General features: G+C 38.9%; 1 protein-coding gene across 6 annotated transcripts in view; it reads right to left on the bottom strand.

The window, feature by feature from the left end:
* The window catches only part of ERBB4 (erb-b2 receptor tyrosine kinase 4), a 1247562-nt gene that overhangs the window by 317494 nt on the left and 912589 nt on the right, over nt 1-17479 (bottom strand). For all 6 annotated transcript variants that reach the window (XM_061607686.1, XM_061607684.1, XM_061607681.1 and 3 more), the window contains one exon: nt 1307-1372. In XM_061607686.1, the coding sequence (XP_061463670.1) occupies nt 1307-1372 (66 nt within the window). The remainder of the gene's footprint in view (nt 1-1306; nt 1373-17479) is intronic.

Raw genomic sequence — 17479 nt, forward strand, 5'->3', positions numbered from 1 at the left:
CTGCTCCTGAAAAGAAGTCAGTAGTTGGAGAAGAGCACAGGAATGAAAATGTAACCAGTCCACCAGTTCCTGGCAAGAGACTAGCATGCCCTGTAATTTGGCTAACTTCATCAGATCGATAGATTCCAAAGTTGCCACCTTCTCCACCTTTGAACAAGGTCTGAATCTTGTTCACTTGCTTGTCTGTAAGATGCATCTGCAACTCCTACGAATTTATCCTCACGCCCAGATGAGTAATGTCCTGTGAGGGCTCTAGAGCACTCTTCTCAAGGTTCCCCGTGGCTCTGCAAGCATTGCAAGGTGGTCTCCACATTGCTCCCTCAAGGGTGCCCTTACCAGGATGCCATCAAGATAAGGATGTACCTGCACACACACACACACACCCAGTTCTGAGACGAGTATATTTGTTTTAATGTTTTTGATTGCTGTAAACCGCCCAGAGAGCTTCGGCTATGGGGCGGTATACAAGCGCAATAAATAAATAAATAAATAAACAAATAAACAAACCAAGGCCACCAAAACCTTGCTGAAGACCCTGGGGACAGAGGTAAGCCCAAAAGGAAGTGCCTGGTACTGAAAATGCCAGCTTCTGTAACAAAAATGCAGGAACCTCTTGTGACTCTTGTTGATGAGAACATGGAGGTAGGCCTCAGACAAGTTGGGACCGGCTTCACAGGTCAGATTGACAGGAGGAGACTTATCGCCTTGCAAAATGACTGGTGCATGTCTGCCTTTTTGGACCATGGGATTGCTATAAATTTCTCCCTTGGGCACCTGGAAAACTCCAAGGAGTAACCTGAGGAGATAGTTTCACACACCCACTTGTCCATCGTTGTTTGCGCCCACCTGTTTCCAACCTTAAGAGTAGGCTTTACCACTTCAGGCCACAACGAGATATTCTTTTTTTGAATAACTCCCCAAGTCAACAGCTCCCTGACAGTAAGAGAATTAACACAAAAGCTTCTAACCTAGTCCACTCTGTGTTGTTGTGTTAGGCTTTTTGTTGTTGTTTATTTTTAGGCATTTTTTTCATGTACTGCAATATTCAAAAGTATGACAACTTATTCTCCAGTCTGAATAAGTTCAGACTTACTCTACTGCAGTCCATTCTACAACCTCAGGATCCTACTACTAAATTTCTCATAAATTTGCTGCATAGTGACTTCCTGTCAATGAGAAGAAAGCTCTCATTGATTATTAACATGCAGAGGGTTGCTGTTAACAGGCTATCTGCATGAACACTGGAGTGTTGTAAATCTTCCCTATCTCATTTTATATTCTTCTTTTCTTAATCTAATATACTTACAGGTCTGGCATTCATCTGCTGAAGGTCCCCAGCATCGGTTTCCACAGGACTTGTGACAAGGTCCACCTTCAGGGAGAGTAGAGATAAAATACAAAGATAATTTAGACACTGATTTTTTTTTACAGTGCCTTTAAAGCTTGACCCTGGAAGGACTCCTTAAGAGAAACCACTACTACAGTTTTATGAGAACTTCATGCCTTCCCACAATTGAAAAATGGGCAATAAAAGGGCTCCTCAGAAAACCTGCACCAAGTTTCAAACATATATAAATAAGAGGCAATTTATAGTGGAACTCTGGATCCTAGCTGCACCACTTTCTGTTAAATGCAGCTAGCTACTCATAGAATTAAATGTCATTTTCCAGCTCCATTCTTCTATGGACGTGCTGAGCAGCAACAAAGAAAGGAAGACATGACTTTTTACAAGTAAACACAGCTCATGGAATATATTCTTGAAAGCTTTCTCAGAAATAAGCATAATGACATTTGCATGCTGCCTTAACCAAGACTACAGGTTTCTATTACCAATTAATGCACAGTGCTTTGATGCAATCCACTAAGCACTGCTCATGCATAACTGTGTTTCCCCATATTTATATTTATGTATCTTTTCAATTTTGTCCTTTATAGAGCCAGTGTGGCGTAGTGGTTAGAGTGTTGGACTACGACCTGGGAGACCAGGGTTCGAATCCCCACACAGCCATGAAGCTCACTGGGTGACCTTGGGCCAGTCACTGCCTCTCAGCCTCAGAGGAAAGCAATGGTAAACCCCCTCTGAATGCTGCTTACCACGAAAACCCTATTCATAGGGTCGCCATAAGTAAGAATCAACTTGAAGGCATTACATTTACAGTTTTATTATAATGCTATAGACCAGCGTTTCCCAACTAGTGGCCCACCAGATGTTGTTGGACCACAATTCCCATCTTTCCTGACCATTGGCAATGCTGGCTGAGGCTGATGGGAGTTGTGGTCTAACAACATCTGGTGGCCCAGTAGTTGGGAAAGGCTGCTATAGACAATTCAATCACAGGAAATGATATTTGTCCAGTTCTTGATTAAAAACCCATTTCATTTAACTGGAAACTCATTATTAATGGGTTGGTGCCCACAATATGTCAGTTGTGTGGCCACTCATACCTCTGGCCTATTAGGTGTGTGTATGTTGGAATATCTCACAATTGTTAATTTATGGCAGCAAAAGAAATGCCACTTGCTTCCTTGGCACCCAATGTTCAAAAGAGGAAAACTCCACTTAGTGACACTTCAAGCTCCTCCAAATCAAATATGGGATTTTATGGGTACACAAGGAAAATGGTTGTATACCCAAGCACAACAGTGATGATGATGATGATGATGATGATTGTTGCTACTATTACTATGATTATTTCAATTTTTTTACCCACTCTTCATCCAAAGGTCCCAGGGCAGGTTACAACAGTTTTAAAATACATCATTAAAAACAGCTTAAAGCAACCTAAAATCACATCACAAAAAAAATATGTATCTCAGGTGTCAAAGGCCAGGCTAAAGAAGTACATCTTCAGCATTCACTGAAGACTGTACAGGGAAGTTGCCGGATGCACCTCTGTGAGAAGGGAGTTCCACAACTTAGGGTCTGCCACAGATAATGCCCTCTCCTGGGCTACCACCACCCCAAGCTTCTGAGGGTGGTGGAACTACCAAAAGAGCCCCCTCTGCTGATCTCATCACCTGAGAGGGTCTGCAAGGAAGGAGGTGGTCTTACAGATATTTGGGTGCTAAGTCATTTAAGGCTTTAAACACTAGCAGAGCACCTTGCATTAGGCCTGGAAACGAACTGGTAACCAATGCGGCTGTTTTAAAATGAGGTTATATCAAATCAAATCAAATTTTATTATGCGGTCACAGACCCAATATACAAATGAGGTAAAACAAATATAGCAATTCAGTGAGGTAATACAAGATGGCTTTATCCTAAAACAAACGAATTTAAAAAGTATCCTTCTTATGTAAACTCTGGACTGAATTAAAAAACTTTGCAACTGACTCTGAGATTGACTTGTCTGTATCAGACATTAGGTATTTCAGATACCAATCTGTAGATCTACCTGGGAAGCCTTTGATAATAGGAAAGATAAATCTGGAACGTTCGGCATTATTATAGTTACAGGTGAAAAAAACATGGGCTATTGTTTCAACATCGACAGACGTACAGGGACATTTCTCATAAGGAATACCTTGAAAGCGGCCCTCCAATATCGCAGAGGGGAGACAATTAAATCTAGCTCTTCCGATATTTCGGGATGGTCAAATTTTCCAGGTAAGCAGCATGGTTAGGGAATGGGAAGCTCAAGCCTAGATGCATAGGTGAACAGGATTTACAGTCACTGGACACAGAGTATTGAAGGTCTATATCTTTGATACGAATGGGGTTATATATGAGTTCTAAAGGGAATCCCAGCCAGTAATCTGGCTGTTGCATTTTGGACCAGTTGACATTTCAGAGTCATCTTCAAGGGCAGCCCCACATAGAGAGCATTGCAATAATCCAATCTGGAAGTTTCCAGTGCATGGAGTACTGTGGCCAAGTCATCTCTGGCAAACAAGCTGGAGATAGAAAACATCCAGTGACAATGTTGGATCCAGGAGTACTCCCAAGCTGCGGACCTATTCCTTCAAGGGAATGGTAATCCCATTCAGAACAGGCTGTTCTTCCCACCTCCCACACATGAGAACTCTGGACACATAACACCTCTGCCTTTTCAGGATTCAGACTCAGTTTATTGGCCAGCATCCAGCCATCACTGCTTCCAAGCACTGGTCCAACACCTTATTTGTCTCTCCTGATTCAGATGGAATAGAGAGGTACAGATGGGTTTCATCTGCATACTGATTGCACCTCACTCCATATCTCCTGATGACAGCTTCCATGGGCTTCATATAGATGTTAAATAGCATGGGAGACAAGATGGAACCCTGCAGAACACTACAGGACAGTTCCCATGGTGCTGAACAGTAGTCTCCCATAACAACCTTTTGGAAGTGCCCCTGGAGGTGTGAGTGGAACCACTGAAACACAGTACCCTCAACCCTCACGTCCCTGAGATGCTCCAGAAGGATACTGTGGTCAACTGTATTAAAAGCTGCCAAGAGATCAAGGAGAATGAGCATGGTGGTGAGTGAGGTGGGTCACTGGAAGGAAACACTTGCTGCTGTTGTGGAATAATTGAGGCAGGACAGAAACCTTGTCAGAAACCATTATGAGGTGGCAGTGGAGGTGGGAGATATATTAATCAGCACTGTAGAAGTCCTCAAGTGCTGATTAGCAGCCTTTACTGACATAATAGTCCGCACCCACTGCATACCACTCAGCTGCCAGGTGCTTGAAGGGTGCTGACCGTGACACTTCCTGCCTCCACTAGGTCTTCATGGTTGTTTTTGGTAAGGATGGATTTTCCCACCTCACACCTTATCTCTCTGCAGTAGTACTGGCAGGTGTTTCCATCTAATGAACCGTCTCCCAAGCTGCTGCTGCTGCTCAAACCCAATAAATAGAGAAGAATCTACCATTTTCAGCTTGTCCATTTCAACCCAAGAGTTGACACACTTTTTCACCTCATAAAAAAAAATAATGTTTGCTCTTTCTACCCTGTCTGCTTGTTCAGTTCTATGTGTGCTTCACGTCTTGGTATCCCCATTCAAAACATTCCAGCTGCTTTCCTCTCTTGTCTCTCTATATCCACAAAACAATCTCAGAAGTAACTGACAATTTAGATTATGTCACTGTTTACAAGTAACATGCAGACGCACATGCCTTTCTGCCCACTCATTCACATTAATGATGAAGAAACTGGAAAAAATATGAAGAATCCCAGCACCCCATTACTCAAGACTGTCTGAATTGTCAGAAAGGGTGTTGAGCCCCATGAAAACCCAGGGACTCTGGCAAAGCCCAAAAAATAGCTCAGAAATGTGGTGGAAAAGTGACCACAAATCTCCCCAAATGCATCCTAATTCTTAGAACTTACCCTCCTTTTCTTGAAAGAAACACAATTAATACTGGGAATGATAAATTAATATCTCAATTGTTCCTTAATTCTGCCAATAAGCATTAATTTGTCTTCCTTGTAAGTGAAGTTATGCTGTTATATATGCATAAAGTCAACAGGTTACTGAAAACACATGCTCAAGCCAAGTTTCACCGCTTTCTGATACTTTCAATGTTGATGAAATCTACTGATTGTTTTGTACAGCAATTACACATGTATGCCAATTACCTCATTAAAAACATTATATCCTCGATGCAGCAAAGTTCATTTAAGGCGATTATGCCTTGGAAATACAGTTGCTGACATCAGCATATAATTTCCTGCAACTGCCTGGCATCTGTTTATTGGGACCAGCTACGGCTATCTCATTCTGGTTGACTGGAAGGGAACTCCAGTCTCCATCTGGCACAAATAATAAAACTTTTATCCCACAATGATAACAATTATTATTTTTTAAAAATGTGCTGAAGCACTGTGCTGAAAGCTAGTAATATCAAACTGCCTTCAAGGAGATTAGAAATGAGGGAGAGGAAGAAACTGGCTTTGAAGACTTATGGAAAACATTCAGTAAAGACCAAATGCAAATTGGGTGTGAATGAATGAAGACTTACACAGGTTTAAAATTCTGCTCAAGTCTCTTTTAGCACACATCATATAGTTTATCATATCCAGCTCACCCTGCCACAGAAATGCAGATGTGCCAAACTCAAACAATAAAAACAAATCCAAAGATTTTCAAGAGTAGCAAGAATACTAACCCATTTGGACATTTTAATAAATAATCATTCTTATACTTTTGACCAAGTATCTGATTGAGACTGCAATTGCACTTGGGGGAGTAAGTATCATTGAACTCACTGGGACCTATTTCTGGGTAGAAAAATAATTACAGCATCTCAACCAAGATGATATTTTGAGAAAATTACAGGTTTTTTCCACTTAAGGACATGATCGTCTATACAGAGGACACAATCCAGCCAGTGTTAAGCATCTCTTTAGTCTCACCAATTTAAGTGATTGAGAGTTAAGCATATACTTCCCTCCTTCAATTGTATAGCGCTAAAGCTCAAATAATGGGCTTGTAGTTACTGGACTCTTCTGTTTATTACTGTTTTAACCATTCTAAAATCTTAATACATACTAGGGATGGGGCTTGCTGCATGGTTCCGATCCACTTGCATTCCGATAGTCCGTTGTTTAATCCCAATCCACCATTTTGTTTGTTCCCACTTGCTCTTGCTTTTGCCAATTCGATCTGCTGTGCACATTTTTGGGTGATTCCATCCACGGTTGTTGTTTTTCAGTGGCCAAAATTGTGTCGTTATCAACGTCAGGAACCGTGGAGGTCTCAAAGTATTATAATGTATGTTAAATGTCTGCATATGCGTTGTTTGTTCATCTGTTCTTTACGAAAGAAGGGCAGATCTCTAAGGACCCTCTGAGAAGAGAGGAACAGTTTCCCCTTCCTCTTGCAACAAGTGCTTTCTGGATTCCAAGGCAAAAGCCTTGGAGGTTACCTGATGGGAGCCAAATGGTGTTGGGTTTATGAACGGGTTACCCTTTACCCTTAGGATGTTCTAGATACAAAATTGGCTTCATTGGGAACATTTCTGTAAAATATTAAGGTTCCTAAAATTTGGGGAAGTGAGGGGACATGAGAGCAGAGAAAAACAGGGCTAAAGAACAACCCCAGGAGGCTTCACGGCACAGGTATTTGAAAGTATGATGAAACACAGTTTTAAATTGGCTAATTGAAGCTACTTTTCCTTGTTAGTAATGCCTGGGGCTTGGCAAGTGGTTGATTGACAAGTGACGGAGGTCACAAGGGCATGAAACACTGGCTTCTTAATGGAAATGTGCCATTTATGGAGCATTATGAAAATAACTCAATGTAAAATAGGGGGGAAAGTTTGAAAGAATAAATTCTTGCCGATTTGCAGGTGCGGTCACAAAATCCATGCCAATTACAGCTGCAGACCACAGCAAGGAATAGGTGCCAGTCCGAAAAGATGGCAAGCTATTGAATTCAGCTGGAACCTGGTGCCAGGTCCGATATGGCAGATATTCTCCCCCATTCCTAATACATACACAATCTAGATTGCTTTAACTTCTCACATCTCTCCTCCCAATTATCAGAGAAAGTCTCCTTTTTGGGGGGGTACTTCTCCCTGATAAACAACTGTCCCTCATTTGCCTCTTAAAGTGTTCCCAATCACACTCGTGCAGAGACAGGACAGGACTAGCATGGTTGGAGGAGGGTCACTATTCTGGGTATGCCTCTTGATTGGACTTCCAAACAAGAGACACCCCCAGATGACTCACCGAGAAACACCTGAGTTGGGATCCTTCAAGGATCTGTGATTTTCACACATACTAAGGGTGAAAACAGACATAATAGACAAAGAGTGCTCATAATAAATCCCTCAGCCACAAGTAGAGTCCACACTTAGAAAATGAAATGATAGGTATCCATGCCATCGAATCAAACTTTAGACCAGTCATTCATCATGGTCTTCCACCATGCAGCCCTGCCTCCTCTGTTGGGTCTTCTTCCTGCAACAACCATGTGTTACGTTCAGTTGTTCTGCATAGAAATTCAAATATACAGAGGGAAGACTATGGGGTGGGAAAGGTCACTGACCCCAACCTCACCCTCCCCATAGGCACTGTCTGCTTTCCATTGCCACAGCAAATGACACCTCCCCCCACTTGGAACAAGAGGGGAGGCCTTTCTGTTGCAGCGCCGGAGCATCACTTAGGTGTGTTGAAGATGGGCATCTGCTTACAAAACACCTGGCAGACACCAGAGTGAGGGGCCCCCAGTGCTGTCAGAGGAGCACTGCTAGAGCATGTTGAGGCTTTGGCAAGAAGCAAGGTTGCGAGGGAAGACTGCTTAAGCAAACCAAAGGAGAAGAAGAGAAATTAGAAAGGAAGAAAACTAATGCTTAGTGAACCCAGCATGAATACAGGGAAATAAGACTAAATTAAGCGCATCTTAAAACTATGAAAAAAGAAAGCAGGAAGACAGCTGTTTGAAGAGGTAAAGGCTCACATATAAAAACTTTTGGGACAAAACATATACCATGAGACTGTGAATACCTAAGGCATAGATAGAAAAGATACTGAAGGATAAAGTATAACATATAGAAGAAGGAGGGAATTCTGATAAGCTGAATGGACTGTGATATCAACTTATTTACTGATCTGTCAAATATTAACTATTTAATGAATTTAATGAATTATTAAAAATGATTGGAATTTGCAAATATACATAACAGAGATGTATATAAGTGGATAAAAATATAATTATTTATAGTGATTTATATACGTGAAAAGAACCCTGGAATGAATTGCAATTAACAGATTATTTTTTCTTCTTCTAAATACTGTCATTATTATCTATAATTAACTGGCTGTCTCATAACTGCTTTATGCTGAGGTTGACTATGTTTATTTACAAAGCTAACAAGAAAAATCTTTAACTGAATGGTGTTACAAGAGGTTCAAGTGAAAATAACAGAATTTTGGGGGGAAATGGAGTCAAGCAAAAATAAACAGAAGCAAGAGATAAGAGAGGAGGAGACAGAGGAACACAGTGTATCCCCACAGGATAAAATACAACAAACATTTTAAAGGAGATAAAAGCAGTACATGAAAAGAAAATAGCTCAAGGACAACTGGATAATGATAAAAAATTGAAGCATGTGCTGCAGAACAGGAAAAGAAGATGCAGGAATCAATAGGCACCTGGACAAAAGATTAGAACAAAGATTTGAATACCCAGGAAAAACTGGAAACAGTTGTGGAAAAAATCAACAATATTGAAAAAGTAGTGGTTGTACTGGAGAAAGGAATAGCAAATAATACTAAAAAAATTGATAACATGGAAGGATCGCAAATAGAATCTAAAAATTTATAGAGAGAAAAGAAAGCAAAAAATAGAGAATTAGAAATTGAATTTGTGTTGTTGTTATGTGCCTTCACGTCGATTACGACTTATGGCGACCCTATGAATCAGCAACCTCCAAGAGCATCTGTCATGAACCACCCTCTTCAGATCTTGTAAGTTCAGGTCTGTGGCTTCCTTTATGGAATCCATCTCTTGTTTGGCCTTCCTCTTTTTCTACTCCCTGCTGTTTTCCCCAGCATTATTGTCTTTTCTAGTGAATCATGTCTTCTCATGATGTGTCCAAAGTATGATAACCTCAGTTTCATCATTTTAGCTTCTAGTGACAGTTCTGGTTTAATTTGTTCTAACACCCAATTATTTGTCTTTTTCGCAGTCCATGGTATCTGCAAAGCTCTCCTCCAGCACATTTCAAAAGAGTTGATTTTTCTCTTATCCACTTTTTTCACTGTCCAACTTTCACATCCATACATAGAGATCGGGAATACCATGGTCTGAATGATCCTGACTTTGGTGTTCAGTGATACATCTTTGCATTTGAGGACCTTTTCTAGCTCTCTCACAGCTGCCCTCCCCAGTCCTAGCCTTCTTCTGATTTCTTGACTATTGTCTCCATTTTGGTTAATGACTGTGCCGAGGTATTGATAATCCTTGACAAGTTCAATGTCCTCATTGTCAACTGTAAAGTTACATAAATCTTCTGTTGTCATTACTTTAGTCTTCTTGACGTTCAGCTGTAGTCCTGCTTTTGTGCTTTCCTCTTTAACGTTCATCAGCATTCGTTTCAAATCATTACTGGTTTCTGCTAAGAGTATGGTATTGTCTGCATATCTTAAATTATTGATATTTCTCCCTCCAATTTTCACACCTCTTTCATCTTGGTCCAATCCTGCTTTCCATATGATATGTTCTGCGTACAGATTAAACAAATAGGGCGACAAAATACAACCGTCTCACACCCTTTCCGATGGGGAACCAATCGGTTTCTCCATGTTCTGTCCTTACAGTAGCCTCTTGTCCAGAGTATAGGTTGCGCATCAGGACAATCAGATGCTGTGGCACCCCCATTTCTTTTAAAGCATTCCATAGTTTTTCATGATCTACACAGTCAAAGGATTTGCTGTAGTCTATAAAGCACAGGGTGATTTTCTTCTGAAATTCTTTGCTCCGTTCCATTATCCAACGTATGTATGCAATATGATCTCTGGTGCCTCTTCCCTTTCTAAATCCAGCTTGGAAGTCTGGCATTTCTCGCTCCATATATGATAAGAGCCTTTGTTGTAGAATCTTGAGCATTACTTTACTTGCATGGGATATTAAGGGAATAGTTCGGTAATTACTGCATTCTCTGGGATCCCTTTCTTTGGAATTGGGATATATATTGAACGCTTCCAGTCTGTGGGCCATTGTTTAGTTTTCCATATTTCTTGACAAATGTTTGTCAAAATTTGGGCAGATTCAGTCTCAGTAGCTTGTAGCAACTCTATTGGTATGCTGTCTATTCCTGGTGATTTGTTTCTTCCAAGAATTTTAAGAGCAGCTTTCACCTCACATTCTAAAATTTCTGGTTCTTCATTATATGGCTCCTCCATGAATTAATCTATCATCCTGTCATCTCTTTTATAGAGTTCTTCAGTGTATTGCTTTGAATTAGAGGTACATAAATCAAGACTGAAAGAAATATCACAGGAATTAAGAGAAAAGAATTTAAAACTCAAGAGGCCTTCCAGAAGGCATATAAAAAGGAAATATAGTAGGGGTTTTTTTGGAAGAACAGTATCTAACTATACACAACTTGATAGGTTATGCTCAGTAGGCATGAATGAGCTTCTCGAACAGGAATTAAAAACAGATCTAGTAAATCCTTTTCAGGAAGAGTAGCTTATCCAAGAGATGTTCTCGTAAAATTTATCAGTTTGAGACTTAAAGAGACAATAACTTACAGATACTGGTCAGGAGAGAAATACTTTATAAAGGAAAACCAGACAGAGATATTAGCGGATGTTCATCCAGAAGTTTTAAACAAAAGAAATGATTTAATATTTTTACATTACTTACTCAGGGGAAAAAAAGATAAAATATAAGTCAGGAATTTCATTTAAATTATTGGTCATGATTAATAATGAATGAGTAATGGTTAAAACAATTGAAGAAGCAATTATATTAAGAGAACAGATGGAAGGGAACTCTGACCAAGGAAGTGAAAAGAAAAAATCAAATACAAATAGAACAGGTAGAGAATTAATGGTGGAAAAAGAGTCAAATGATATAAGAAATACTAGCAGAGAAACTAAGGATTCAAGGATGAATAAGAAGGAGGAGTAGAACAATAAAAATACTTGGGGAAACCCCTAAATACTCCAAGTATAGCTCATTAAGAAGCATAGACTAAGGAAGATAAAGTCATAAAGGATCTATTTGTTTTGGTTTTTTCTTTCTCTCATATATTGTTGTCTTCCTTTTCTTCCTTTTTCCCCTTTTCATATTAGTTTTTGAGTAACGCTTGAACATAAAATGAGCACAATAATTTTTTCTCTGAATATTAAAGGTCTGAATTCTCCATTTAAACAACAAAAGATTTCAAGACAACTATGTGCAAAAAAAGCTGGGTGAGTGTGCAAGAAACACACATTTTAAAAGGCGAGGAAAAATAATTGAATTATCTTAAGTTAGGTATTTGCTGCCTCAGATGTGTCAAAAAAGAAAGGGATAGCAATAATAGCTAGAAATGCTTTTTTATTAATCATGACATATTGCAGGATGATGAAGGAAGGTTTATTATGGTTAAAGGTACTTTATCAGGAAAGGAATTAACTATAATGTGGCAGAATTACAAAATAAAAACAATTATGTTTAGATGCCCAAAAGGCATTTGACAGAGTAGAATGGGTTTATTTAGTGGAGGTGATGTTTTAATTTTAATGTCAAAAGCAGACTCATTTACAGCCAACAGCGCAAACACTTGTCAACGGATATTTATCAGAACAATTTCCCCCTTTTAGAGGTGCTAATCAGGATGCCCTTTACTCTCCTATTCACCTTAGCTATTGAACCATTGGTCATAGCAACTAGAGAACATTCGGATAGTTCTGGTATACGATATGAACGAACTAAGTAAAATATTACTCTATGCAGATGAGATTGTATTAACCTTAACTCAACTGGCCCTCTCTCACAAAAATTTGAAAAAGATTTCAGATTAATTCAGTCATATATCAGGATATAAAGTTAATTAAAAAAAATCTGAATGGATAGATATAGATGAAGAAATTAAAAGAGAGTTAACAAAGATAATGAATATTCCTTGGTTGGATAAACCTGTAAATGTGGGGGGAATTTGGATCACTCAGGATTTGACGCTAACAATTTAAGTCAACTATTATTATTATTATTATTATTATTATTATTATCTTTATTTATACCCCACCCTTTTTCCAAACTGGAACTCAAGGCGGCTTCCAGATAAAAATAAGTACATATCATTAAGAACCTAGAAACATATAAAACATATAAACATATAAAATCAGCATTAAAACAGGATTAAACTATTAAGTTGTTAATAGTTTAACTATTAACTATGATAAAATATACCAAGACTTGAAGTTAGAATCCCGCTACTGGAGAAAACTGCCAATGTCTTGGATGGGATGAATATTTGTAGTAAAGATGACTAGATTACCAAGATTAATATTTTTATTTATGAATATACCATTACAGGTCCCACTGTGTATCTTTCAAACTTGGCATAGATTTATCTTGGATTTTACCTGGGAAAATAAACCCTCTCGAGTAGCAGCAAAGATATTATATAAAAACACTGAACAAGGAGGAATGGGAGTTCACATGTGGAAAACTATTATAATGCCGTAAAGTTTACAGATACTAAACATTGGTATGAAATATATTCTGTTATCCAAGCAGAAAATTATATATTAAAAAGAAAATCAAATGAAATGCTATGATTAAAGAAAATAATTGGACTCAAATTGCTATGAAAGTTCCATCTGCTTATGTTGGTCTGTTAACTTGGTATAAATTTAGAGACAGAATATGTCCAGGATTATCACTGTATACATCATTATTTTATAACAACCAACAATTTATGTTAATGGAATGTTAGGAGACTTTAAAAATGGTATAAGGCAAATTTAGACTGTATAAAAGACATACTCTTGGAACACTGACTCAAATGATACATAGAATGGTTAGCTCAATGGGAGGTAACAGTCTGCATTTATATCAATTAAGAGAGGCATTAACATGTTTATTTAGGAAATACAGGCCACTAAGGGAAGAGACTGAGTTTGAAAATCTGTTTAAGTTCAGGGAAAAACAAAGGTCTAATTGGAAAAATGTATTCTATAATTATGAAACTTAATAAGAAAGAAGCATTTATGAAGATATGGGAAAAAGATATTCAGCATCTGATGGAATGGACATGCACTTGGTCAAAAATACCTTTTCAATTAATGTCAACTGATTTAAAAGAAAATTTCTATAAAGTACAATGCCAATGGACCTTGTCACCGTACAGGTTTTCAAAAATATAACCTGAAGCACGGAGCCTATGTTGGAGACGTGATAATAATCAAGCAGATTATCTACATGTATTTTGGAGCTGCCCTGTGATACAAGTGTATTGGACCAATGTGTGTATCATAATCTCATACATTACTGGTATTCTCTACCAAATGACCCTAATTTTCTTGATGGTGTAATTCTTGAATTTGATTTAGAAATTATTTCAAATCTCTTGATGGTAACAAAAAAAACTATTGCTAACATATGGAAAAAGAAAGAAGCTCCATTAATTTTGGACTGGCTTAATAAATATTAATGTTATTAATATTAATGTTAAAACTGACATACCTTAGGGGAAAAAATGGACAAGTAAATAGGTGTGTAGCATGGTGGTCTTTATTTATCGTATTTTGGAACACCAAGATTCAAAACAGTATTTACCTTTATTCTTTATATACACTACTATAAAGGAACAGGAAAACTATATGAAAAAGGAAATTATATAGCCACGAGAGTGGCTGTATACTATAGTCAGCATGGATTTTTCACATTCCGCAATGTTAAATTGAAAATACCTCCTCCATGCCATTCTGATGCTTCCCATAAGCTCATTTGAAAACAAAACCTTACAAAACGTATAGTCCTGAACTCAGAAACGATTGCTTAACAACTGTTTAAATGTTCATGGCGATACACTAAACAATCAGAGACAATCGAGAGCCCAAAGTGTAAAAAGAGAGAGAGAAAAACCAGACCCCTTTGGGACTTTTTTTCTGTCAGAGTTCTCATAATTTGTTGAAATTAATTAAAAATCAGCCATGTTCACAGAGTACCTGTAATCCTATTACTGGCCTTGCTCCATACTGTGACCTTCATCTTTTGCAGTTTAAAAGTTTAAAAAATCCCTGGCTGATTTTTAATTAATTAAAGAAATTTAGTATTGAACCCAATGATAAGTCTGGGCATGCTCAGTAAGAACCAATTTATAGTGTTCTAAAAGCCGAACTCACAGCTACTGGACTTGCCTGCCATCTCCAAAGATGGAGAATTACGTTTTTGTATGTTTGTTGGTATTCTTCTTACTTTGCTTCTTTCCTGTGTTATTACATATTGTTGCTTCCTCCCTGCTAAAACAAGATCACCACAGCACAAGTCTTGTTTCTGTTATTTGGACTGATTGCAGGTGTTGCCACCACTCACTATATGCTCAGAGGCACATGTATCAAATTCTTCCAAGCTACACAGGAAGTGGATTGGACTGTGAAAGACCAACCCAAATTGTTTGCATTTTGACCAATTTGTAGGGCAGTACAATATCTCAGAGAGGAGGTTAGGTCTCCTGTTCCCCTGGTGTATTCACTATAGCTACCCAATCTTCCTGCCTTTTAAAGTTTGATAGAAATATCTGTTGGCTATAGGTATGTTCTTAAACCGCAAGGCTTTTTGCCTATTAGTGAATAACATATGTTTTATAAACCTCTGGCTATCGCACACAATGTGCATAGTTTTCCCCCTCCTTTTACTCATTGATTGTACCTTCTTAGGACTTATTACTTTAATGAAAATTATGTTTATTTTGTTAACTATGTGTAATAAATTCAAATATTCAAGCACTTACCCATGTTTGGGCACTCTGCATGATAAGGACACCTACATAACCAGTGTGCTAATCACACCATGCCCCTACACATGAGTAAGTACTCACATGTTTAAATTTCTCTGCGGATAACCACACACAACACATATTGTTACACAAAGAGGACCGAATGGAAGAGGCAGGGCTAAAAGCACAACTCCAGCCACACTCACTTCATAAATTTATTCCATTATGATTCCACTTTAAGAACCTAAGAAAAGTCTGTTGGATCAGGCCAGTGGCCCATCTAGTCCAGTTTCTTGTTCATACAGTGGCCAACTAGATGCCCAAGGGAAGTCTGAATCCTGGGAATCCTGGGAAGTTTAATTTGTAAAGGGTGCTGAGAGTTGTTAGGAGACTCCTATTCTCTACTCAGAGTTACAATTCCCAGAGTTCTCTGGAAAGAGGGACTGACTGTTAAACCACTCTGGAAATTGTAGCTCTATGGAGAGAATAGGACCCTCCTAACAAGTCTCAGTACCCTTCACAAACAACATTTCCCAGGATTCTTTGGGTGAAGCCATGAATATTTAAAGTGAAATAATGGAGGAGAGAAAGAGAATAGTTTTATTTCAGTCAACCAACCACAATACAATATAGAAATATTAACATGAGACTACTTGGTGACAGAGCTATGGCAGACATCAAAACAATATGATAAAATTAATTGCAATTCACAATCTTGCAGGGTCTGGTCACAATGGCCAAGTTCAGAATTTGTCCACTTGAACAGTAATTGCCTTGTCAGAGCCCTCAAGTAAAACAGGCAGAAGAGACTCAAGGGGGCGGCCTGGAAGGGACTGCATAATGGGGTGTAACAGATCTTTTCTGGCCCCTTCATAATACCTACAATTAAACAAAACATGTAAAACAGACTCCACTTCGGCGTTATCACAGGGGCAGCGTCTATTATTCCTTCAAGTTTTATCGTATCTACCCTCCAAGAGTTTAGAAGGTAGGGCGTTGAATCGTGCCAAAGAAAATGCCCTTCTGTACTTAGGTACAGATAGCCAACTTAGATAGAGAATCCCGTCTTTACAAGGGAAACCTGTTAGACCCAGTGATCAAGGGGAACAGGGGCCCGAAGCAGCTACAAGAAGCTCTTGGATGTCAATGTCCACTAGCTGCTGTTTAACAATCACCTTGGCCCTACCCAGCTCCATCGAGAGCAAGTCAGAAGGAGAAAGGCCAACTGAAACAACTTTATCCACCACTACCTTGGTCCAAGATGGCTTAAGAAGGTCTCTCATTACCTGAGATGTAAGTGAGCTGTGAGTGAGCATAAGACAGCAGCATAGCCAGAACTGAATGACATAGCTCCAATAAGCATTTTAAAGAGTTAAGGCCAGCCTCCAAATTAAGGGTAACTCCAGAAACACATCTTGGGACACCAAAAATAGATCTAAAAAAGAAGGACTGAATTCGTTTAAGTGATCCTTCGAAGTAGGGATACCAAATTGGTGCCCCATAGAGTATCATCGGGACTATTTTAGTTCTTAAAACATGTACTGCTGCTGGCAAAAATTTCCCGCCCTTTGTGAAAAAGAAGCAGGTCATTGCGCCCAAGTTTTTCTCAGCTTTGGCCTTAACATATTTGCCTTGGATTCTCCAGCTGACTGTTTCATGAAACCAGATACCCAGGTATTTGTAGGAGTCAACCTGTTCGATTCTGTCGTTCCCCATGAACCAAGGGTACCTGACCTTTCTTCTGGAAGATACTATTACTTTAGATTCAGAATAGTTAATTGTAAGGTAATTATCTTTGCAATATTCCACAAAGCCACTGAGTAGTCTCTTGAGACCCAGCCGAGTTTGGGAGATTAGAACCGCATGGTCTGCGTAAAGCAGAATGAATACTTTTGTGTGCCCAATCTTTGGTGGATGGGATTGTATCGTTCCCAGGACAGAAGGAAGATCAGCCAAATATAGGTTAAATAGGGTGGGGGAGAGGACACACCCTTGTCTGACACCTCGTGAGGAGGAGATCTCCTTCGAGAAGTGACCTCGAAAGCTACATCGTACCTGGATAGATGTATTTTAGTACAATATTGAACCAGGGACAATAGCCTTTTCTCAATA

This window comes from Rhineura floridana, chromosome 2 (assembly GCF_030035675.1).
Source record: "Rhineura floridana isolate rRhiFlo1 chromosome 2, rRhiFlo1.hap2, whole genome shotgun sequence".
Taxonomy (NCBI): Eukaryota; Metazoa; Chordata; class Lepidosauria; order Squamata; family Rhineuridae; genus Rhineura; species Rhineura floridana.